This window comes from Ictalurus punctatus, chromosome 12 (assembly GCF_001660625.3).
Source record: "Ictalurus punctatus breed USDA103 chromosome 12, Coco_2.0, whole genome shotgun sequence".
NCBI classification, from domain to species: Eukaryota; Metazoa; Chordata; class Actinopteri; order Siluriformes; family Ictaluridae; genus Ictalurus; species Ictalurus punctatus.
In genome coordinates, this window is record NC_030427.2 from 6,094,919 (window position 1) to 6,113,313 (window position 18,395).

Sequence of the window (18,395 nt, forward strand, 5' to 3'; positions counted from 1 at the left end):
GGCTAAAGAAAAAGATCTTCAGAACTACAGCCCCTAATGCCCAGGTCAGGTTACAGCCCTGGTACTCACTCTTTTTCTTGTGAGTGGGTGAGTCGGGCCAGGGTTGTTGGGGCACTCATCAGCACCCCCAAGATGGTGGCGCCCTAGACGACCTACTAGTTCGCCTAAAAATGACCCTGGGTATTGCCGCTGAAAAGTTTGCGAAAACTATACCTATGAACTTTTACAACCTTTTATAAAAAAAAAAAAAAAATGATTTGGGCTACTCATTTGCATACAAAAACAACCATTTCTATTTCACACAGAAGAGTCAGTTGTGTATTAAAGAGGGATATCAAACATAAAACCCTGTAGCTCATAAAAACACAGGGCAAAGTGCAAATCCAGAAGACAGCAGAAATAAAATTAGGTAAAAATTAAACTGCTTTTTTAAGAGATGGTATGCAGGACATGGCTTACTATTCTTTTAAATACACAACATCCACATTCATCTTTTAATTTCTTATTTATTTATTTTTTTCTTTCAAGCAATCTTGAACTGTTCCCTATTTCCTTCTTCTTTCATTCATTCTGTAATGAAACAAGAATTTAAATTTTCTACCCAATACATTATGTACATGTATGAAAATAGACACCTGTGAGACCACCTATGTACAGTCATGAGATTAAGAATGTAGACCCTCCTTCAATTTTATGTTTTTATTTATTAGGGCTTAAATAATGATCGTGTGGTCCTCACCAAACAAATATATAATACATAATATAATAACATACAAACAAATAACCTCAGGTGACAACAACAACAAAAAAAATTCAAAATGTAGTCATTGGAGAGCCTTCAAGAAAGTTGCCAATTTTCCCAGGAGTGGGTGCCCTTGCAAATTCTGTCCAAGGTTAAAACCCTTTGTTTTAGATCTTCAGTTTACTTTTAGGAAAAAATTACTACAATTTGAAATCTGTTGTGGGGTTTGTTTGTTTTTTGCATCACCTGTGCTTATTTGTTTGTTTATAGAAGTAATTCTTATTTAAATAAGAAATTATCAAAAAAACATAGAATTGAAGGAGGGTGTACTTTCTCTTTTCCTCGTGACTGTACATGTACTCAATTCCCTCATGTATACATAAACAGTATTCTACTATTATACTATTAGTATTCTGGACTAGACTTGTCAGTCCTTGTACAAGATTGTCTAAGGGTATACATGGTATTCACAGATGTAGAAGGATATACCATGTACACCCTAAGACAATATTGTACAAGGACTGACAAGTCTAGTCCAGAATACTAATAGTATAATAGTAGAATACTATTTATTATGTGATTTATCTTCAACTCAAGTCAATGTTATTTTCAACCCACCCATATACATCTACACATTGAGATATAAACTATCTGAAATGTCTCTGGGACCATGCGGTAAAAATGAGACACAATACAACATGTACATAAGAAGTGACTCAGTACACACTAACTACAGAGAAAATCAGCTGTACTCTACTCTGCCGCATCATATAAACATGTAAGAGTTAAATATATGAGTAGATATAGGATCCTTAACAGACACTATTGTAACTGTAGAGTACAGAGATATTGGGAATAATAGACATGCATAGACATACTCATTAATGGTTAAAGCTTGGGTGACTTAAAACCTGTATTTTGAACTTTGCGTGGTACTTATGTCTCTTACATACCACTGCAGCTCCTCCCCCAGTCTCTTGGAGCCATCAGCAGGAAGCAGTTTATACATGTCATCTTCCTCAAGTCTTCGTCTGTATCCAATGCGAAACAGAGGATTTAACCAACTGCCCAAAAGGAGAAATGAGACCACACAGCATTATGTTCTAAATATGGTAGACTACTGGATTATATTACTTACACAACAAATATAATGCAAGAAAACACACTCAACACACGCTGAAAGCAATTTAAGTGAGACAAACCCAAGGTTAACAGGAAATTAACTCAGAATTTTAGTTCTACACAAACTCCTCTGTACTCCCTGGAAGCCTTTGATACCAAGGCCAAAAGGAAACGGGCGTGTTTGAGTTAGCTGTTCAAATTCCCGGTCAAAGAAAACAAACGTGGACAATAGCTTAATGACACAAATCCGAGTCATGGCTCAAATCACCTTCGGAAGGAAAGTCTGGTTTACGAACAGCGTATTCAAATAGGAATTTACACACTTGTCCTTCTGCCTCACTCTTAAGCATTCTGTGTGTCAGGAGCTTGTAGTGTTTAAAGCACAAAGGTTAAGACTTCAGATAGACCATCAGCTACTTCTCATACACAGTCTGGCTGGAACATCACTGCCTCTCCTCTCCTCATCCATCATCGAGTTGATGATTTCATTCTGAAACTATTTTAAACAGTTCACTGTCACCAGGAGCTAAAATCAAAGTGACTCTGAAAGCGAGGAAAGTGGAGCAAAGCGCTACCCCACCTGTCTACAACAGAAGCAGCCTGCAGCCTACTGCGGTCATCGCCTTAAACTAATCCCGCTAGTTCAGATAGTTCTGATTATTCGAGCAGAACCGAGTTGAATGATTTAGTTTTAGCTGTTAAAGATCCTTTCATCTGGTGTTGTACTAGAATACTTACCAGAAAAGTATCTGGGAGAATATATTTGCCGAGGCAGCCGGATTAGTCTTCGCATCTTTCCCCACGGGCTCCATAAACGACCAGCAGTTAATTTTCTTGATATTCAGCTGTGCACAGCACTACTAGTGCAGATCTACACCGTTCACTCGGGGGAAACCCTCAGCGCTTGTGTAACTACAGTACAGTAATACACATGATAGAGACCAGATGACTGCTACTAAGAGTCACGTTCAGTACACGCCCAGTTTATCCATGACGACGACGCAGTCATTGGTTAAAGCTGCAGTACGGAACTTTCTCAGTAGGCTATGCGCAGGCTCAGATCGCGGCAGCAGCATCTAGAAGCCGCACTTCCGTGGCATGCTCAGATACCGCTGTTTATGTATGATGGCAGTGAATTTAAACAGCACATGCTGCATTTACGTTATAAAATACTTTTATTATTATAAAATACTTTTATTAACTTATAAAGCACTAAACGGTCTCGCACCACAGTATATAATCAACCTTTTGGTTTTATATGATCCGCCACGCCTACTTAGATCAAAAGATGCAGGCTATTTGACGGTACCTCGAATAGTGAAGGCTACAGTATGGGGAAGAGCTTTCTCTTATAGAGCCCCACTGTTATGGAACAGTCTTCCAATTAGTTTTCGGGACTCAGACACAGTCTCAGTGTTTAAGTCTAGGCTTAAAACGTATTTGTTTACTCACGCCTACCCTGACTAGACTTTCTATTATACTAATTCCCAGTCCTAATAATCTTTTCTCTACCTCTCTCCTTCTGCCGAGCCACACACGATTTTATGGAGATACTAGAGATCCTGATCCTTTCTGATCTCCGGACCTGCCTTATCCGTTTCGGATGTCCTGCCTCTGGATGGAGCGCTCATCTACTCCAATTCCAGACTGCTGGGACGACGGCTGCTTCTAAGGCCAAACAGACTTCATATAAGTCAATAATGAACTTTTTCACACTATCTGTTGTTACCCAGATGAGGATGGGTTCACTTCTGAGTCGGGTTCCTCTCAAGGTTTCTTCCTCTTAACATCTTAGGGACTTTTTCCTTGCCACCGTGGTTTGCTCAGTTGGGATAAATTCGCACCTTTAATATCTGTATACCATGTTGATATTTTTGTAAAGCTGCTTTGAGACAATGTCTATTGTAAAAAGCGCTATACAAATAAAATTGAATTGAATTGAATTTACGAGGCAGATGCCACTGTTTATGGATGATGCCGCTGAATTTAAACAGCCTATGCTGCATTTATGAGGCAGATGCCACTGTTTATGTATGATGCCAATGAATTTAAACAGCATATTCTTTTGGAGTATTTAAAGGGTCCTTCACCTCTGGCCACTGTCCTTTTAACCAATTCGTTTCCATAACAGAAACATTAATAACTGGAATCTGTTCTTGGAGCGTCCTAGGTTGTTCCGTGCTGACGGCCCGCACCCTAGCAGCCTCGGAGCGGAACTGCTGTCAGACAACATCTCCAAGATGCTACACACCAAGTGACTGTCTACCGTAAGTACAACTTCCACCACCAACATTTATCATAATCAATGTTCAATTAATAGTCGTAGTACATTCTATAGAGACTGTGTCTGTTCCCCGAGCTAAACAAATACGTAGAACATTTCAGAAAGCTTTGTAACCTAATTAACTTAAATTAGATCATACTGAATGCACAGCCAGCACCTTTAATCTGAAGCTAGGACTAGTAAACATTAGATCTCTTATGTCTAAGTCACTTATTGTTAACGAAATCATTACTGATCAGGAATTTAATATAATGTGTTTAACAGAAACTTGAATTAAATCAAACGAGTACATAGTATTAAATGAAGCCAGTCCTCCTGGATACAGTTATGTACATCAGCCTCGTTCAACTGGTAGAGGAGGAGGTGTTGGTCTTATCTATATTCATAATCTAGGTATCACACAAAAACCAAGTCATAAATTCAACTCTTTTGAAGTTCTTTATACCAGTATAACACATGTAGCCACAAAAAATAAGTCGATTCTGCTAATTATTATTTATAGACCCCCAGGGCCATATACCGCATTCCTTAGTGAATTTTCAGATTTTATCTCAAACCTGGCTGTTTCTCTAGATAAAGCATTAATCGTTGGTGATTTTAATATTCATTTTGATAACCCGGAAGACCCTCTGAGAATAACTGTTGTATCCATTTTAGATTCAGTAGGGGTCAATCAAAGTGTAATAGGACCTACTCATAATGGTGGTCACACTCTTGACCTGATAATAACATACGGATTAAATATAGAAAAGATAGTAATACTTAAGCAGTCTGAAGTTGTCTCAGACCATTATCTAATCTTGTTTAAAATATGTACTGATCATATTTGCATCTCGCCTTGCTACCACGTAAAACATACATTCATGTCAGCTACTGCACCGAGCTTCATTAATAACCTCTCAGAGACATCAATTAGATTTGGATCACCGTCTGATCCGATGAACTCGATCAGGTGACTGAATGCTTAGAGTCAATGCTCCTCTACATACTAGATACTGTGGTTCCACTCAAAAGAAAAATAATTAGAGAGAGAAAAAGCTAGCACCCTGGTATAACGATCAAATGCGTACCTTAAAACAGACCACTGGACAATTAGAACGTAAATAGCACCAAACCAAATTGGTAATATTTCAAACAGCATGGAAGGAGAGCCTACTGAACTATAGACAATCTCTTAGTGATGCTAGAAAAGTCTATCTCTCCACCTTAATAGGAGATAACAAAAACAAAAACAATTTGAGATTTCTATTCAACACTGTAGAAAAATTGCTAGGAATAAAACCAGTACAGAAACAAGCACTCAATCGTTACATAGCAGTGAATATTTCATTAATTAGGAAAGTGCTAAGGTTTGTCCAAAAAGTTGCTAGGCGCTTTTTTTAAAAAAAAAAAAAAAAAAAAAAAAAGCGCCTAGCAACTTTTTGGACAAACCTTAGCACTTTCCTAATATTTAGTTGAATGTCCCTTAGTAAGTTTCACCTCGAGCAGACTATTTTGGTAGCCATCAACCAGCTTCTGGCAGTATTCTGCCGGAATATAAAATATAATATAAATGTAAAATATTTTCACACACCTAGCAAGGTCATACAGTAGTCCAATCAAAACACTTAAGATAAATAGAATGTACCTTTACATAGTCAGCTCAGCAGCAACATATCAATTTATTGCACAATTCTTTTTCTCCTAGTACCAATGCTGGGCCCTTGGGCAAGGCCATTAATGCTCAATTGCTCAGCTGTATGAATGAGATAAATGTAAGTCGCTCTGGATAAGGGCGTCTGCCAAATGCCGTAAATGTAACGTAATGTAAGAATTACGTACGCCATTACACACCCAAATAAATTTTCCCGCCCACATCACATCAATCATGTTCATACAATCGTGAATAACACAAATTCTAGCGTAAAACATGAATGAAAGTCACTTGGTGTTTAAATTGTTTTAACTTTATTCAATAAAGAAAGAAAGAAAATTATTATTTTTGAGACCCGTCCCCGAAACCTTAAATACACGCTCTATTAACAGCAAATACACTCTCGTGAAATTTTCCAAATGAGTTTTACTATTCATTGTATATCACATCATAATTGCTTGATAGTCCCTTACAGTGAGTTTTTAAAAATAACGCATCACAGACATTATTCTCTCATCATTGGGAATACTGCATTGATAATCTATTGAACTGAACTGATCCAAGTGAATAAAATCTGCTTCAAAACAAACAAAATGTAGCTGAACAAACATAATTTCTGTCTTCACACCTGCTCATTTTGAAAAAAAAAAAAGTTAAGCATTCATAAAATCAGTAGGATAGTCCCTTATTGTGAACAAAGATGTTTCAATTCAATTCAATTGTATTTGTATAGTGCTTTTTACAATGGTCATTGTCTCAAAGCAGCTTTACAGAAACATATAAACACAGGATACAGATTTTAAGTGTGTGGATTAATCCCAATTGAGTGAGCTGGTGGCCATGGTGGCGAGGAAAAACTCCCTAAGATGATATAAGGAAGAAACCTTGAGAGAAACCAGACTCAGAAGGGAACCCGTACTCATCTGGATAACAACGGATGGTGGGAAAGTAAAAGAAAGTTCATTATGGTTTTTATATGAAGTCTGATTGTTGAACTAGTCCACTGTTCAAAGGAGACCCGAGTGCAAAACTGCATGTGGTAATTGCAGTCCCAAGGCCATAGCAGCAACCACAGTAAGAATGTCCATGTGGAATTGGAGTTGATGAGAGCTCCATCCAGAGGTAGTGCATCCGAACGGATCAAGCTGGTCCGGAGAGCAGAAAGGATCAGGATCTAGCATCTCCATAGGTCTGATTACACTTTGATTGACCCCTACTGAATCTAAAATGGACACAACAGTTATTCTCAGAGGGTCTTCCGGGTTATCAAAATGAATATTAAAATCACCAACGATTAATGCTTTATCTAGAGAAACAGCCAGGTTTGAGATGAAATCTGAAAATTCACTAAGGAATTCAGTATATGGCCCTGGGGGTCTATAGATAATAATTAGCGGAATCGACTTATTTTTTGTGGCTGCATGTGTTATACTGGTATAAAGAACTTCAAAAAAGTTGAATTTATGACTAGGTTTTTTTTTGTGACGCCTAGATTATGACTATACAGTGCATCCGGGAAGTATTCACAGCGCTTCACTTTTTCCACATTTTGTTATGTTACAGTCTTATTCCAAAATGGATTAAATTCATTATTTTCCTCAAAATTCTACAAACAATACCCTATAATGACAACATGAAATAAGGTCCCACAGTTAACAATGCATATCAGAGCACAAACCAAGCCATGAAGTCCAAGAAACTGTCTGTAGACCTCCGAGACAGGATTGTATCATTATATCGAGGCACAGATCTGGGGAAGGGTAGAGAAACATTTCTGCAGCATTGAAGGTCCCAATGAGCACAGTGGCCTCCATCATCCGTAAATGGAAATTTACGCTCAGTTTGGCCCGGCCAAACTGAGCGATCGGGGGAGAAGGGCCTTAGTCGAGGAGGTAACCAAAAACCCGATGGTCACTCTGACAGAGCTCCAGCGTGTCTTTGTGGAGAGAGGAAAACCGTCCAGAAGAACAACCATCTTTGACACATCGTTGGGGGCACTGCGTGAGTGGCAGCCTGTTGCAGCAGCTCTGATCTTTTTGGCTAAGTTTTAGTATATTTCCCTTGTTTTTTGTGTTTTTTTCTTTCTACACTAATCTTCGTCGTTGCGTTTGCAGATATGGATACGCAATTGTGGAGGTTAGCAATATTTATTCTTCTGTTTGTTAGACTGTACTGCTCCGCTCTGGGAGACCCATTCGGCCACGACTCTGTTGCTTACACTAGGGAGCAGATGTTAGCACTGAGCAACACCAGGATACTTCCTACAGAAAGACTGGTGATCCCCGAGGAAATTAGGAGAAGGAGAAGGGGAAGCAGAGCTGGACTTAAACGCTGAGAGAGAAAAAAATGATACAAACCGTTCATTCCGTCCGTTATTATGGGGAATGTGAGATCTCTCTCCAATAAGATGGAAGAGCTAACGGCGCTAACCAGGCTGCAGAGGGAGTACTGGGAGTGTAGCATCATGTGCTTCACGGAGACGTGGTTGAACGATCTCAGTATGGATTCACTGATTACACTGGACGGATTTCAACTTGTGAGAGCGGACAGGAAAGCAAAGGAGAGCAGCAAGAGGAAGCGTGGGGGAATAGCGATGTTTGTGAACGAGAGATGGTGTAAACCTGGGCATGTCAGGGTTAAAGAGCAGTGGTGCACTAAGTATATTGAGTTACTAGCAGTTAGCATGCGGCCATATTACCTGCCGAGGGAGTTCTCGCACGTCATCGCGTTAACTGTCTACATCCCCCCCTCGGCTGACGCTACAGCGGCATGTGAGCTACTTCACACTGTTGTGTCACAGCTGCAGACATCGCACCCACAGTCCCTCCTTCTCATCTCCGGGGACTTTAATCATGCTTCCCTGTCCTCAACTCTCCCCACCATCACACAGTATGTTAAAATGCCACACTAGGGGCAATAATCACTGGATCTGCTGTATGCAAACACAAAAGATGCATACAGTTCTTCACCACTTCCCCCGCTTGGACACTCAGATCACAACCTGGTCCATCTGCTGTCTGTCTACATACCTTTGGTGAATAAACAACCTCCAATCACAAGGTATGTGAGAAATGGTCTGAGGAGACTAGTGAGGCACTAAGAGACTGTTTTGAGTCTACAAACTGGGAAATGCTCTGTAGTTCACACAGAGAGGACATTGACAGTCTCACTCACTGTGTAACGGACTACATTAATTTCTGTGTTGAGAACACCGTGCCTAAGAAGAAGGTTCGGTGTTTTTCCAACAACAAACCCTGGGTGACTCCAGAGCTCAAAGCTCTGTTAAAGGAAAAAAGAGACTGTTCGGATTGGGGGTCAAAGATGAGCTGAGGAGGGTTCAAAAACAACTCAGAGGGGAGATAAGGAAAGGAAAAGACAGCTACAGAAAAAAGTTGGAGGAGCGCCTTCAACAGAACAACATGAGGGAGGTCTGGAGGGGACTGAAAACAATTTCAGGTCAGAATAAAGACAATGGAAGGGGCATTGTATCCGGCAACCGTGACAGGGCAAATGAATTAAATCTGTTTTTTAATAGATCCATCTCCATCTCCTCACCCCTCCTACCAGACCTCAGACCTGTCAGTGACTCAACCTTTCCCTCTCGGGCCATTAGGCACCCCTTCCACCATCCGCAGGGTTCCAGGAATATCGGCATCATCCACCTCACACCTCAGAGCTTCTGAGATATCAGCATTATTCAGCTCACACCTCTCCACTGCTCACCATCCCTCACTCGAAGAGGTTTCACACCCCTTCCCCCATACACGCCAATAACTCCCCCCTGCAGTCTCTCTCTGACACTCAATCAGGTGAATAAGGAGCTAAAGAAGATCAAGGCAAGAAAGTCCCCAGGCCCGGATGGAATCAGCTCCAGACTGCTTAGGGACTGTGCAGATCGGCTCAGTGAAGTCATCCTGCACATCTTTAATCTAAGCCTGAGACTAACGCGAGTTCCAGTACTGTGGAAGACTTCCTGTATGGTTCCTGTACCCAAAATTGTGCATCCGAGTGAGCCAAACCACTTCAGACCGGTAGCCTTAACTTCACACCTGATGAAGTCCATGGAGAGAATTGTATTGTGACAGCTGCGGACCCTAGTGAACTCAGAGCTAGACCCTCTACAGTTTGCTTACCGAACAGGCATTTCGGTTGAGGACGCCATTATCTACATGATGCACAGGTTACTTCTACACCTGGAGAATACTGGGAGCACTGTGAGGATGATGTTTTTTGATTTTTCCAGTGCTTTCAACACAATTCAGCCATCACTGCTTATGGGGAAGCTTTTGAGAGCTGGAGTTGATCGTCACCTGTCTGCATGGATCACCAACTATCTCACTGACAGACCACAGTATGTGAGGCTCCAGGACTGTATGTCTGATGTGGTGGTCAGCAGCACGGGAGCACTGCAGGGTACAGTGCTCGCTCCATTTCTCTTCACCCTGTACACAGCAGACTTCAGATATAATACTAACAGCTGCCACATGCAGAAGTTCTCTGATGATACGGTCATTGTTGGATGAGTATCAGAGGAGAACGATCAGGAATTCCGGGAGGTCATCGCTGACTTTGTCAACTGGTGTGAATTAAACCACCTTTACCTCAACGCCAGCAAGACAAAGGAGATGGTAGTCGACCTCCGCAGGAGGCCAACCCGGTCTACACAGGTGTGCATACAGAGTTTGCCAAAAGGCACCTGAAGGACTCTCAGACCATGATGAAACAAAGATTGAACTCTTTGGCCTGAATGGCAAGCGTCATGTCTGGAGGAAACCAGGCACCAGTCATCACCTTGCCAATACCACCCCTACAATGAAGCATGGTGGTGGCAGCATTATGCTGTAGGGATGTTTTTCAGCAGCAGGAACTGGGAGACTAGTAAGGATCAAGGGAAAGATGAATGCAGCAATGTACAGAAACATCCTTGATGAAAACCTGCTCCAGAGTGCTCTGGACCTCAGACTGGGGTGAAGGTTTATCTTCCAACAGGGCAACGACCCTAAGCACACAGCCAAGATAACGAAGAAGTGGCTACAGGACAACTCTGTGAATGTCCTTGAATGGCCCAGCCAGAGCCCAGACTTGAACCCGATTGAACATCTCTGGAGAGATCTGAAAATGGCTGTGCACCGATGCTCCCATTCTAACCTGATGGAGCTTGAGAGGTCCTGCAAAGAAGAACGGGAGAAACTGCCCAAAAATAGGTGTGCCAAGCTTGTAGCATCATACTCAAAAAGACTTGAGGCTGTAATTGGTCCCAAAGGTGCTTCAACAAAGTATTGAGCAAAGGCTGCAAATACTTATGTACATGTGCTTTTTTTGTTTTTCTTTTTAATAAATTTGCAAAGATTTCAAATAAACTTCTTTCATGTTGTCATTATGGGGAATTGTTTGTTGAATTTTGAGGAAAATAATGAATTTAATCCATTTTGGAATAAGGCTGTAACATAACAACATGTGGGAAAAGTGAAGCGCTGTGAATACTTTCCAGATGCACTGTAGGTGAATGCAACATCTCCTCCTCTACCAGTTGAACGAGGCTGATGTGTATATAACTGTACCCAGGAGGACTGGCTTAATTTAGTGTTATGTACTCGTTTGGTTTAATCCAAGTTTCCGTTAAACACATTATGTTAAATTCCTGATCAGCAATGATTTCATTAACAATAAGAGACTTAGTGCTGGCTGTGCATTGTGCACTGTGCATATGATCTAAATTTATGTTGCATATGATCTAATTTTATGTTAATTAGGTTACTAAACTTTCTGAAAATTTCTACACATTTGTTTAGCTCGGGGAACAGACACAGTCTCTATAGAATGTACTACAAGTGCTGAACTATTAATTGAACATTGATTATGATAAATTTTGTTGGTGTTGGAAGTTGTACTTACAGCAGGTATTGGGGGTGTAGTACTTACAGCAGGTACATGGGGTGTACCTGCTGTACTTACAGCAGGTACATGGGGTGTAGTGGGGATAAATTCGCACCTTTAATAACTGTATACCATGTTGATATTTCTGTAAAGCTGCTTTGAGACAATGTCTATTGTAAAAAGCGCTATACAAATTAAATTGAATTGAATTGAATAGTGTCTTGGAGATGTTTTCTGACAGGAGTTCCACTCCGAGGCTTCTGGGGTGCAGGCCATCAGCATGGAACAACCTAGGACGCTCTCAGATAGAGTGGCTCCACTCAGAAGGAAAATAATTAGAGAAAAAAAATTCGCACCCTGGTATAACGATCAAACACGAACCTTAAAACAGAAAACTCGACAATTAGAACGTAAATGGCGTCAAACCAAACTGGTGATATTTCAAGCAGCATGGAAGGAGAGCCTACTGAAATATAGGAAATCTCTTGGCGATGCTAGAAAAATCTATTTCTCCACCTTAATAGGAGACAACAAAAACAATTCTAGATTCCTTTTCAACACAGTAGCAAAATTAACTAGGGATAAAACCACTACAGAGAGAAACACTCAGTCATTACATAGCAGTGAAGATTTCATGAAATTTTTCAATGATAAGGTTGAAAATATTAGACGTGAAATACAGGCCATTAAATTAAAACTGGACAGTACTGTAACAAACCCATTACATGACAATGTAGCAATATCAGATCAATGTTTAGAGTGTTTTGCTCCGCTTAGAGAGACCGAACTAGCTACATTAATCTTTTCAGCCAATTCATTAACTTGCATACTAGATCCCGTACCTACATGTTTGTTTAAACAGATTGGTCCAGGAGTAATTGAACCACTTCTAAATATAATCAATTCTTCCCTAAGCACTGGCTATGTACCTAAATCACTTAAATTAGCAGTTATTAAACCCTTGATTAAAAAACCTGATCTTGACCCGTCTCAATTGTCCAACTATAGACCAATATCAAATCTCCTTTTCATCTCTAAGATTTTAGAAAAGGTTGTAGCAAAGCAGTTATGCTCGTACTTAGATAGGAATAACATTCATGAAATGTATCAGTCAGGATTTAGACCTCATCATAGCACAGAGACAGCATTAGTTAAAGTAGTAAATGACCTTCTACTGACTTACGATCAGGGTTGTGTCTCGCTGCTTGTGTTACTCGACCTTAGTGCGGCTTTTGATACTATAGATCACACTATTCTACTTGATAGATTAGAAAATGTTGTTGGTATTAAGGGAACAGTCCTCTCCTGGCTCAGGTCTTATCTGACCGATCGTTATCAGTTCGTAGATGTAAATGGTGAATTCTCCATGCGTACTGAGGTTACTTTTGGAGTTCCACAGGGTTCTGTTTTAGGCCCACTGCTCTTTACTTTATATATGCTACCCCTAGGTCAAATTATTCGTAAACATGGAATTAGCTTCCACTGTTATGCTGATGATACACAGTTGTATGTTTCAGCGAAGCCAGAGGACAGACAGAAGCTTAGTAAAGTTGAGGATTGTGTAAAGGACATTAGACATTGAATGTTAATTAACTTCCTTCTACTTAATTCTGATAAAACAGAAATACTTTTATTAGGCCCATGTGTAGCTAGAAGTATTCTTTCTGATCACATGGTTACTCTGGATGGTCTTTCTGTTTCATCATGTGCAGCAGTTAAAGACCTTGGAGTGATTATTGACTCCAGCCTATCATTTGATGCTCATGTAGATAATATTACTAGGATTGCCTTCTTTCATCTCAGAAGTATTTCTAAAATAAGAAACATATTGTCACTACATGATGCAGAAATACTAGTTCATGCATTCGTCACCTCTAGATTAGATTACTGTAATGCCATTCTGTCTGGATGTTCCAGTAGGAATATAAATAAGCTCCAATTAGTCCAGAATGCAGCTGCTAGAGTCCTAACTAGAACTAGAAGATACGACCATATCACACCAATATTATCAATATTGCATTGGCTCCCAGTAAAATCTCGCATTAATTATAAAATTCTTTTATTAACCTATAAAGCACTAAATGGACTTGCGCCACAATATCTAAGCGACCTTTTGGTTTTATATGATCCGCCACGCCTACTTAGATCAAAAGATGCAGGCTATCTGACGGTACCTCGAATAGTGAAGGCTACAGCAGGGGGAAGAGCTTTCTCTTATAGAGCCCCACAGTTATGGAACAGTCTTCCTATTAGTGTTCGGGACTCAGACACAGTCTCAGTGTTTAAGTCTAAGCTTAAAACATATTTGTTTACTCAAGCCTACCCTGACTAGAGTCTGTTCTACTACTTCGCAGTCATAATGATCTTTTTTCTCCCTCTCTCCTTTCGCCGAGCCCCACACGAATTTATGGAGATACTAGAGATCCAGATCCTTTCTGCCTCTGGATGGAGCTCAAATCTTCTTTAATTCCAGACTGCTGGGACTACGGCTGCTCTTAACGCCATACAGACTTCATATAAATCCATAATGAACTTTTTCACAATATCTGTTGTTACCCAGATGAGGATGGGTTCCCTTCTGAGTCGGGTTCCTCTCAAGGTTTATTCCTCTTAAAACATCTTAGGGAGTTTTTCCTTGCCACCGTCGCCACTCAGTGGCTTGCTCAGTTGGGATAAATTCGCACCTTTAATATCTGTATACCATGTTGATATTTCTGTAAAGCTGCTTTGAGACAATGTCTATTGTAAAAAGCGCTATACAAATAAAATTGAATTGAATTGAATTGAATTGTTGGCGCTGGCATGACTGAGACCTGGGCTGGATACATCCTGGGTGCCATGGTCCCTGCACAGAGAAACACATGGCGTAGAGGGGCTGGGAGTAGTAGTACTACGCTGTGTGCTTACCGTGGATTTGTAGGCAATAGCACACAATGTTTCCATCGCAGTTCTTCGCTCATGCAGCTGGACCTGCTTGTTGAGTAGGTCACGGATCTGTTTCTCCACGGCCTCCAATTCGAACAGCACCATGGGCAGCTCGAGCGAGTCTTCATCTGCACTCAAAGATGGAGAAACAACCGACATATTCGCCTTTAAAACAGCAGTAAATGAGGTAAATGTGAAAAGCTAGCAGTAAGGTGATGCTAGCAGGCTACAAGTTAGTCATGGATGTTTGTAAGATACAATAAAAACTTAGCAACAGTGCAACTTTACGATTGTTTTTATCTAAAATAGTTTCGGTGATGTATGTGAACATTATAAAAGTAAAAAAATATATTTTAACATGCATGTGCTGTCATGTGACGTAACTATACTCCCCATAATGAATTGTCCACACTGCAGTGAATATTTTGATATGTCACACATCTATGTTGATATAGTTTTGTTATTTCACTTATTTTGGGGGTTCACGTGCATGTGATGTCAAGCCTACAATGTACATGGAATATTCAATTTATAAATCCAGATTGTGCCTTAAGCTAAAAAGGAAACCTTTATTTGTCACATATACATTACAGCACAGTGAAATTATTTTCTTCCCATAACCCAGCTTTATTTAAGAAGCTGTGGTCAGAGCGCAGGTTCAGCCATGATACAGTGCCGCTGGAGTAGAGAAAGTTCAGGGAAATGCCACCTTAAGCTCAACTTGGCAAAAACTGAGCTTCTTGTCCTCCCAGCCTGCTCCATCAAAACCCTTCAGATGATCCAGAATGCAGCCCAAAAGAACTTATGTCACGCCCCTCTTCATCTCCCTCCCCTGGCTTCCTGTAGTTACCAACATCAAATTCAAGGCCTTGATGCTCACATCTGGAACCTTGTCTGGAACAGCACCCTCCTACCTCAACACTCTCCTTGAGGTTTACGTTCCCTCACGCAACCTGCGATCAGTTACCGACCGACTCCTGGTAGTACCTACTCAGTGAGGCATGAGGCACGTCCAATAGTCCCCAAGGGTGCCATCCAAAGAGCAGCTCAAACAGTATGTACCCAGTGGATGCCTGAGGGCTCTCTCACACGGCGAAGCGGATGTACGGTCTGCAACAGCCTGCACAGATCAACTATTAGTTTTGACATGAATGGCATATCTTTGTCAGTCAAGATGTCCTTAGGGATCCCCACATGGCTGAACAGGAACATGAGTTCCTTGATGATGTTGTGGGAGGTGGCTTTCTGAAGTGGAACTGCCTCTGGGTATCCGGTGGCGTAATCCATGATCACAAGGATATACTCATGATCTCTGGCTGACTTCGGCAATGGCCCTGTGAGATGCATGCCTATTCTTTTGAAGGGGATGCCAATGATAGAGAGGGGCATCAGAGCAGCTTCTGAGGAGCAGTTCTCTGGCACTGGGGGCAATGCTGACAGAAGATTTGGACCTCTGCATCCATACCAGGCCACAGGAAGTGTTCCTTCAGCTTCTCCAGTGTATTCTTTGCCCCCAAGTGCCCACCGAATGGGTGTGTGTGAGCCAGGTGTGTGGGGATCTGTGTCTTGATCTTGGGCAATACTAGGAGGTCACAGGGATGGTCACGTCGCTCTATGCAGAAATATAGCAGTCCTCCTTGTACCAGGAATTAGGCAGTCTTTGTTCTGGTCTTTTGATTTATCCTCTTGATTGTCCACACCTGGGCCCAGCAGTGTTTCTGGTGGTCATCCTCCATCTGTTCCCATGCAAAGTTAATGTCTGTGTGCTTCTCACCTTCTGTGGCAGATGTGGTGTCTCCTTCTCCCTGGGCCATGCAGGCCTGCTGGACCCGTGTTGTAGCAGTTGATTTCCTCTGCCATCGTTTCGCCCTGATGGTTGTGCGGCTTGGGGCATGGGGAAGCCCTGGCCAGTCCCTCCCCAGGAGTAGTGGCACTGGTAGCTCAGGGATTAGGCCTATATGGAGAGGCCATTTCCCCGATTGGCTCTGGATTTTGATCTTTGCTGTCGGTACCTCCCTAACATCCTGTTGTGTCCACGTCGTCTTTACTTCTTGGGGCAGGGCAGTGGGTCGGGCCAAGGTCACTGTGCTTCCTGAATCCAGAAGAGTGGTGACTGGGCGTCCGTTTATTTGAACTGTTAGGGTGGGTGTTTTGGAAAGGTTTGCAGCATGCAGTGTGTGGCAAGGTGGTCAAGGCACATTCTAGGGCCTCAGTCATCTCTTGGGGGGTCTTGGGGGCCCTCAGACCCACAGCTATCTGCTCCTTGGCTGGCAATGCTCTTAAGAACAGGTCCATGGCTACCCTCTCGACCAATTCAATTCAATTAAATTTTATTTGTATAGCGCTTTTTACAATAGACATTGTCTCAAAGCAGCTTTACAGAAATATCAACACGGTATACAGATATTAAAAGTGCAAATTTATCCCAACTGAGCAAGCCAGTGGCGACAGTGGCAAGGAAAAACTCCCTAAGATGTTAAGAGGAAGAAACCTTGAGAGGAACCAGACTCAGAAGTGAACCCATCCTATGACCTACAGTAAGTAAGACTTTTAAAATATAACAGTTTATTCTAGACATCCACATATTTTTTAAGATGTGTGTGCTCACTGGGTAGTTCATTAATAACAACAACAAAAAAAATTTTAATCTCTGTGGTATAACACAGTATGACAATGGTTTGCTTCCTACCTGGAAGGATGGTCATATCAGGTGATATGGAAGGGATATCTGGCTCCATGCACTCTATACTGGTGTTCCAAAAGGTTCAGTTCTGGGTCCTCTTCTATTTTCTCTACATACCTCTACACTTTTGGTGAGGTCATATCCTCAAATGGGTTTTCATACCACTTCTATGCTGATGAACCAACTTATCATTGATAATGCATTAAGATCTTGTGATCTCCCTGGACAGCTCTCAGATCTTACCATCTGTCAATACACTCAACTCTGTTGTAACTATGTACAATCAACTGCCTTTCTCAACTTATACTGCTAAACTAATAAGTTCATGTTCTCCTTTCTCCTGGTTTCTGTCCACAGAAATGGAAGACATTTGTTCTTTCTTTTTAAGAATTTACCAAATAGTTGATTTACTTACTTGTAAGTGAAATAATTAGGGAATAACACACCTGTCCAGTTACTTTATGATCCTGAATATATACAGTCCCCTCCAAAGTAATGGAATGGCAAGACCAATTCTATTGTTTTTGCTCTTCACTGACATTTGGGTTTAAGAACAAAAGATGAGTATGAGACAATAGATCAGAATTTAAATTTTCATATCCTGATATTTAAATCTATATGTGTTAAACAAGGTGTGTACCTTGGTACCTTTGGTGGCAGAATCCCCCTGACCTGCCCAAAATTAAGTTAAGCAAAATATTGGAACAGATAGTCCTAAAGTTCTAAAGCACACAAGTCGTTCTACAAGTACCAAAGAATGGTTAAAAAAGAGTAAAGTTAATGTTTTGGAACGGCCAAGTCAAAGTTCTGACCTTAATCCAATAGAAATGAAGAATGGACGCAAGCAGTCCATGTGAGGAAACCCACCAACATCCTAGAGTTGAAGTTGTTCTGCACTTAGGAATGGGATAAAAATTCCACATTAAAATTCAAGTTAATGTACACAACATTTACTGGAAACATTTAGTTGCAGTTATTTTTGCACAAGGGGGTCACACCAGATACTGGAAGCAAAGGTTTGCATAATTTTGACACTCACAGATATGTAATATTGGACCATTTTGTTCAATAAACAAATGACCACGTATAATTTTTTTTTTGTCTCATTTCATTAATTGGGTTCTCTTCA

At 41.0% G+C, this 18,395-nt stretch overlaps 1 protein-coding gene across 2 annotated transcripts in view; it reads right to left on the bottom strand.

The window, feature by feature from the left end:
- Positions 1-2,813, bottom strand: part of abcc4 (ATP-binding cassette, sub-family C (CFTR/MRP), member 4) — a 77,167-nt gene extending 74,354 nt beyond the window's left edge. The window contains exons 1-2 of one of the 2 annotated variants that reach the window (XM_017482055.3): positions 2,603-2,813; positions 1,696-1,773 (exon numbers count right to left, since the gene is read on the bottom strand). In XM_017482055.3, coding sequence (XP_017337544.1) covers positions 1,696-1,751 — 56 coding nt within the window. In that variant the 5' untranslated portion in view covers positions 1,752-1,773; positions 2,603-2,813. Of the gene's footprint in view, positions 1-1,695; positions 1,807-2,602 lie in introns of both variants that reach the window. The other variant, XM_017482053.3, reaches the window with a different exon arrangement.
- Positions 2,814-18,395: the final 15,582 nt, after the last annotated feature.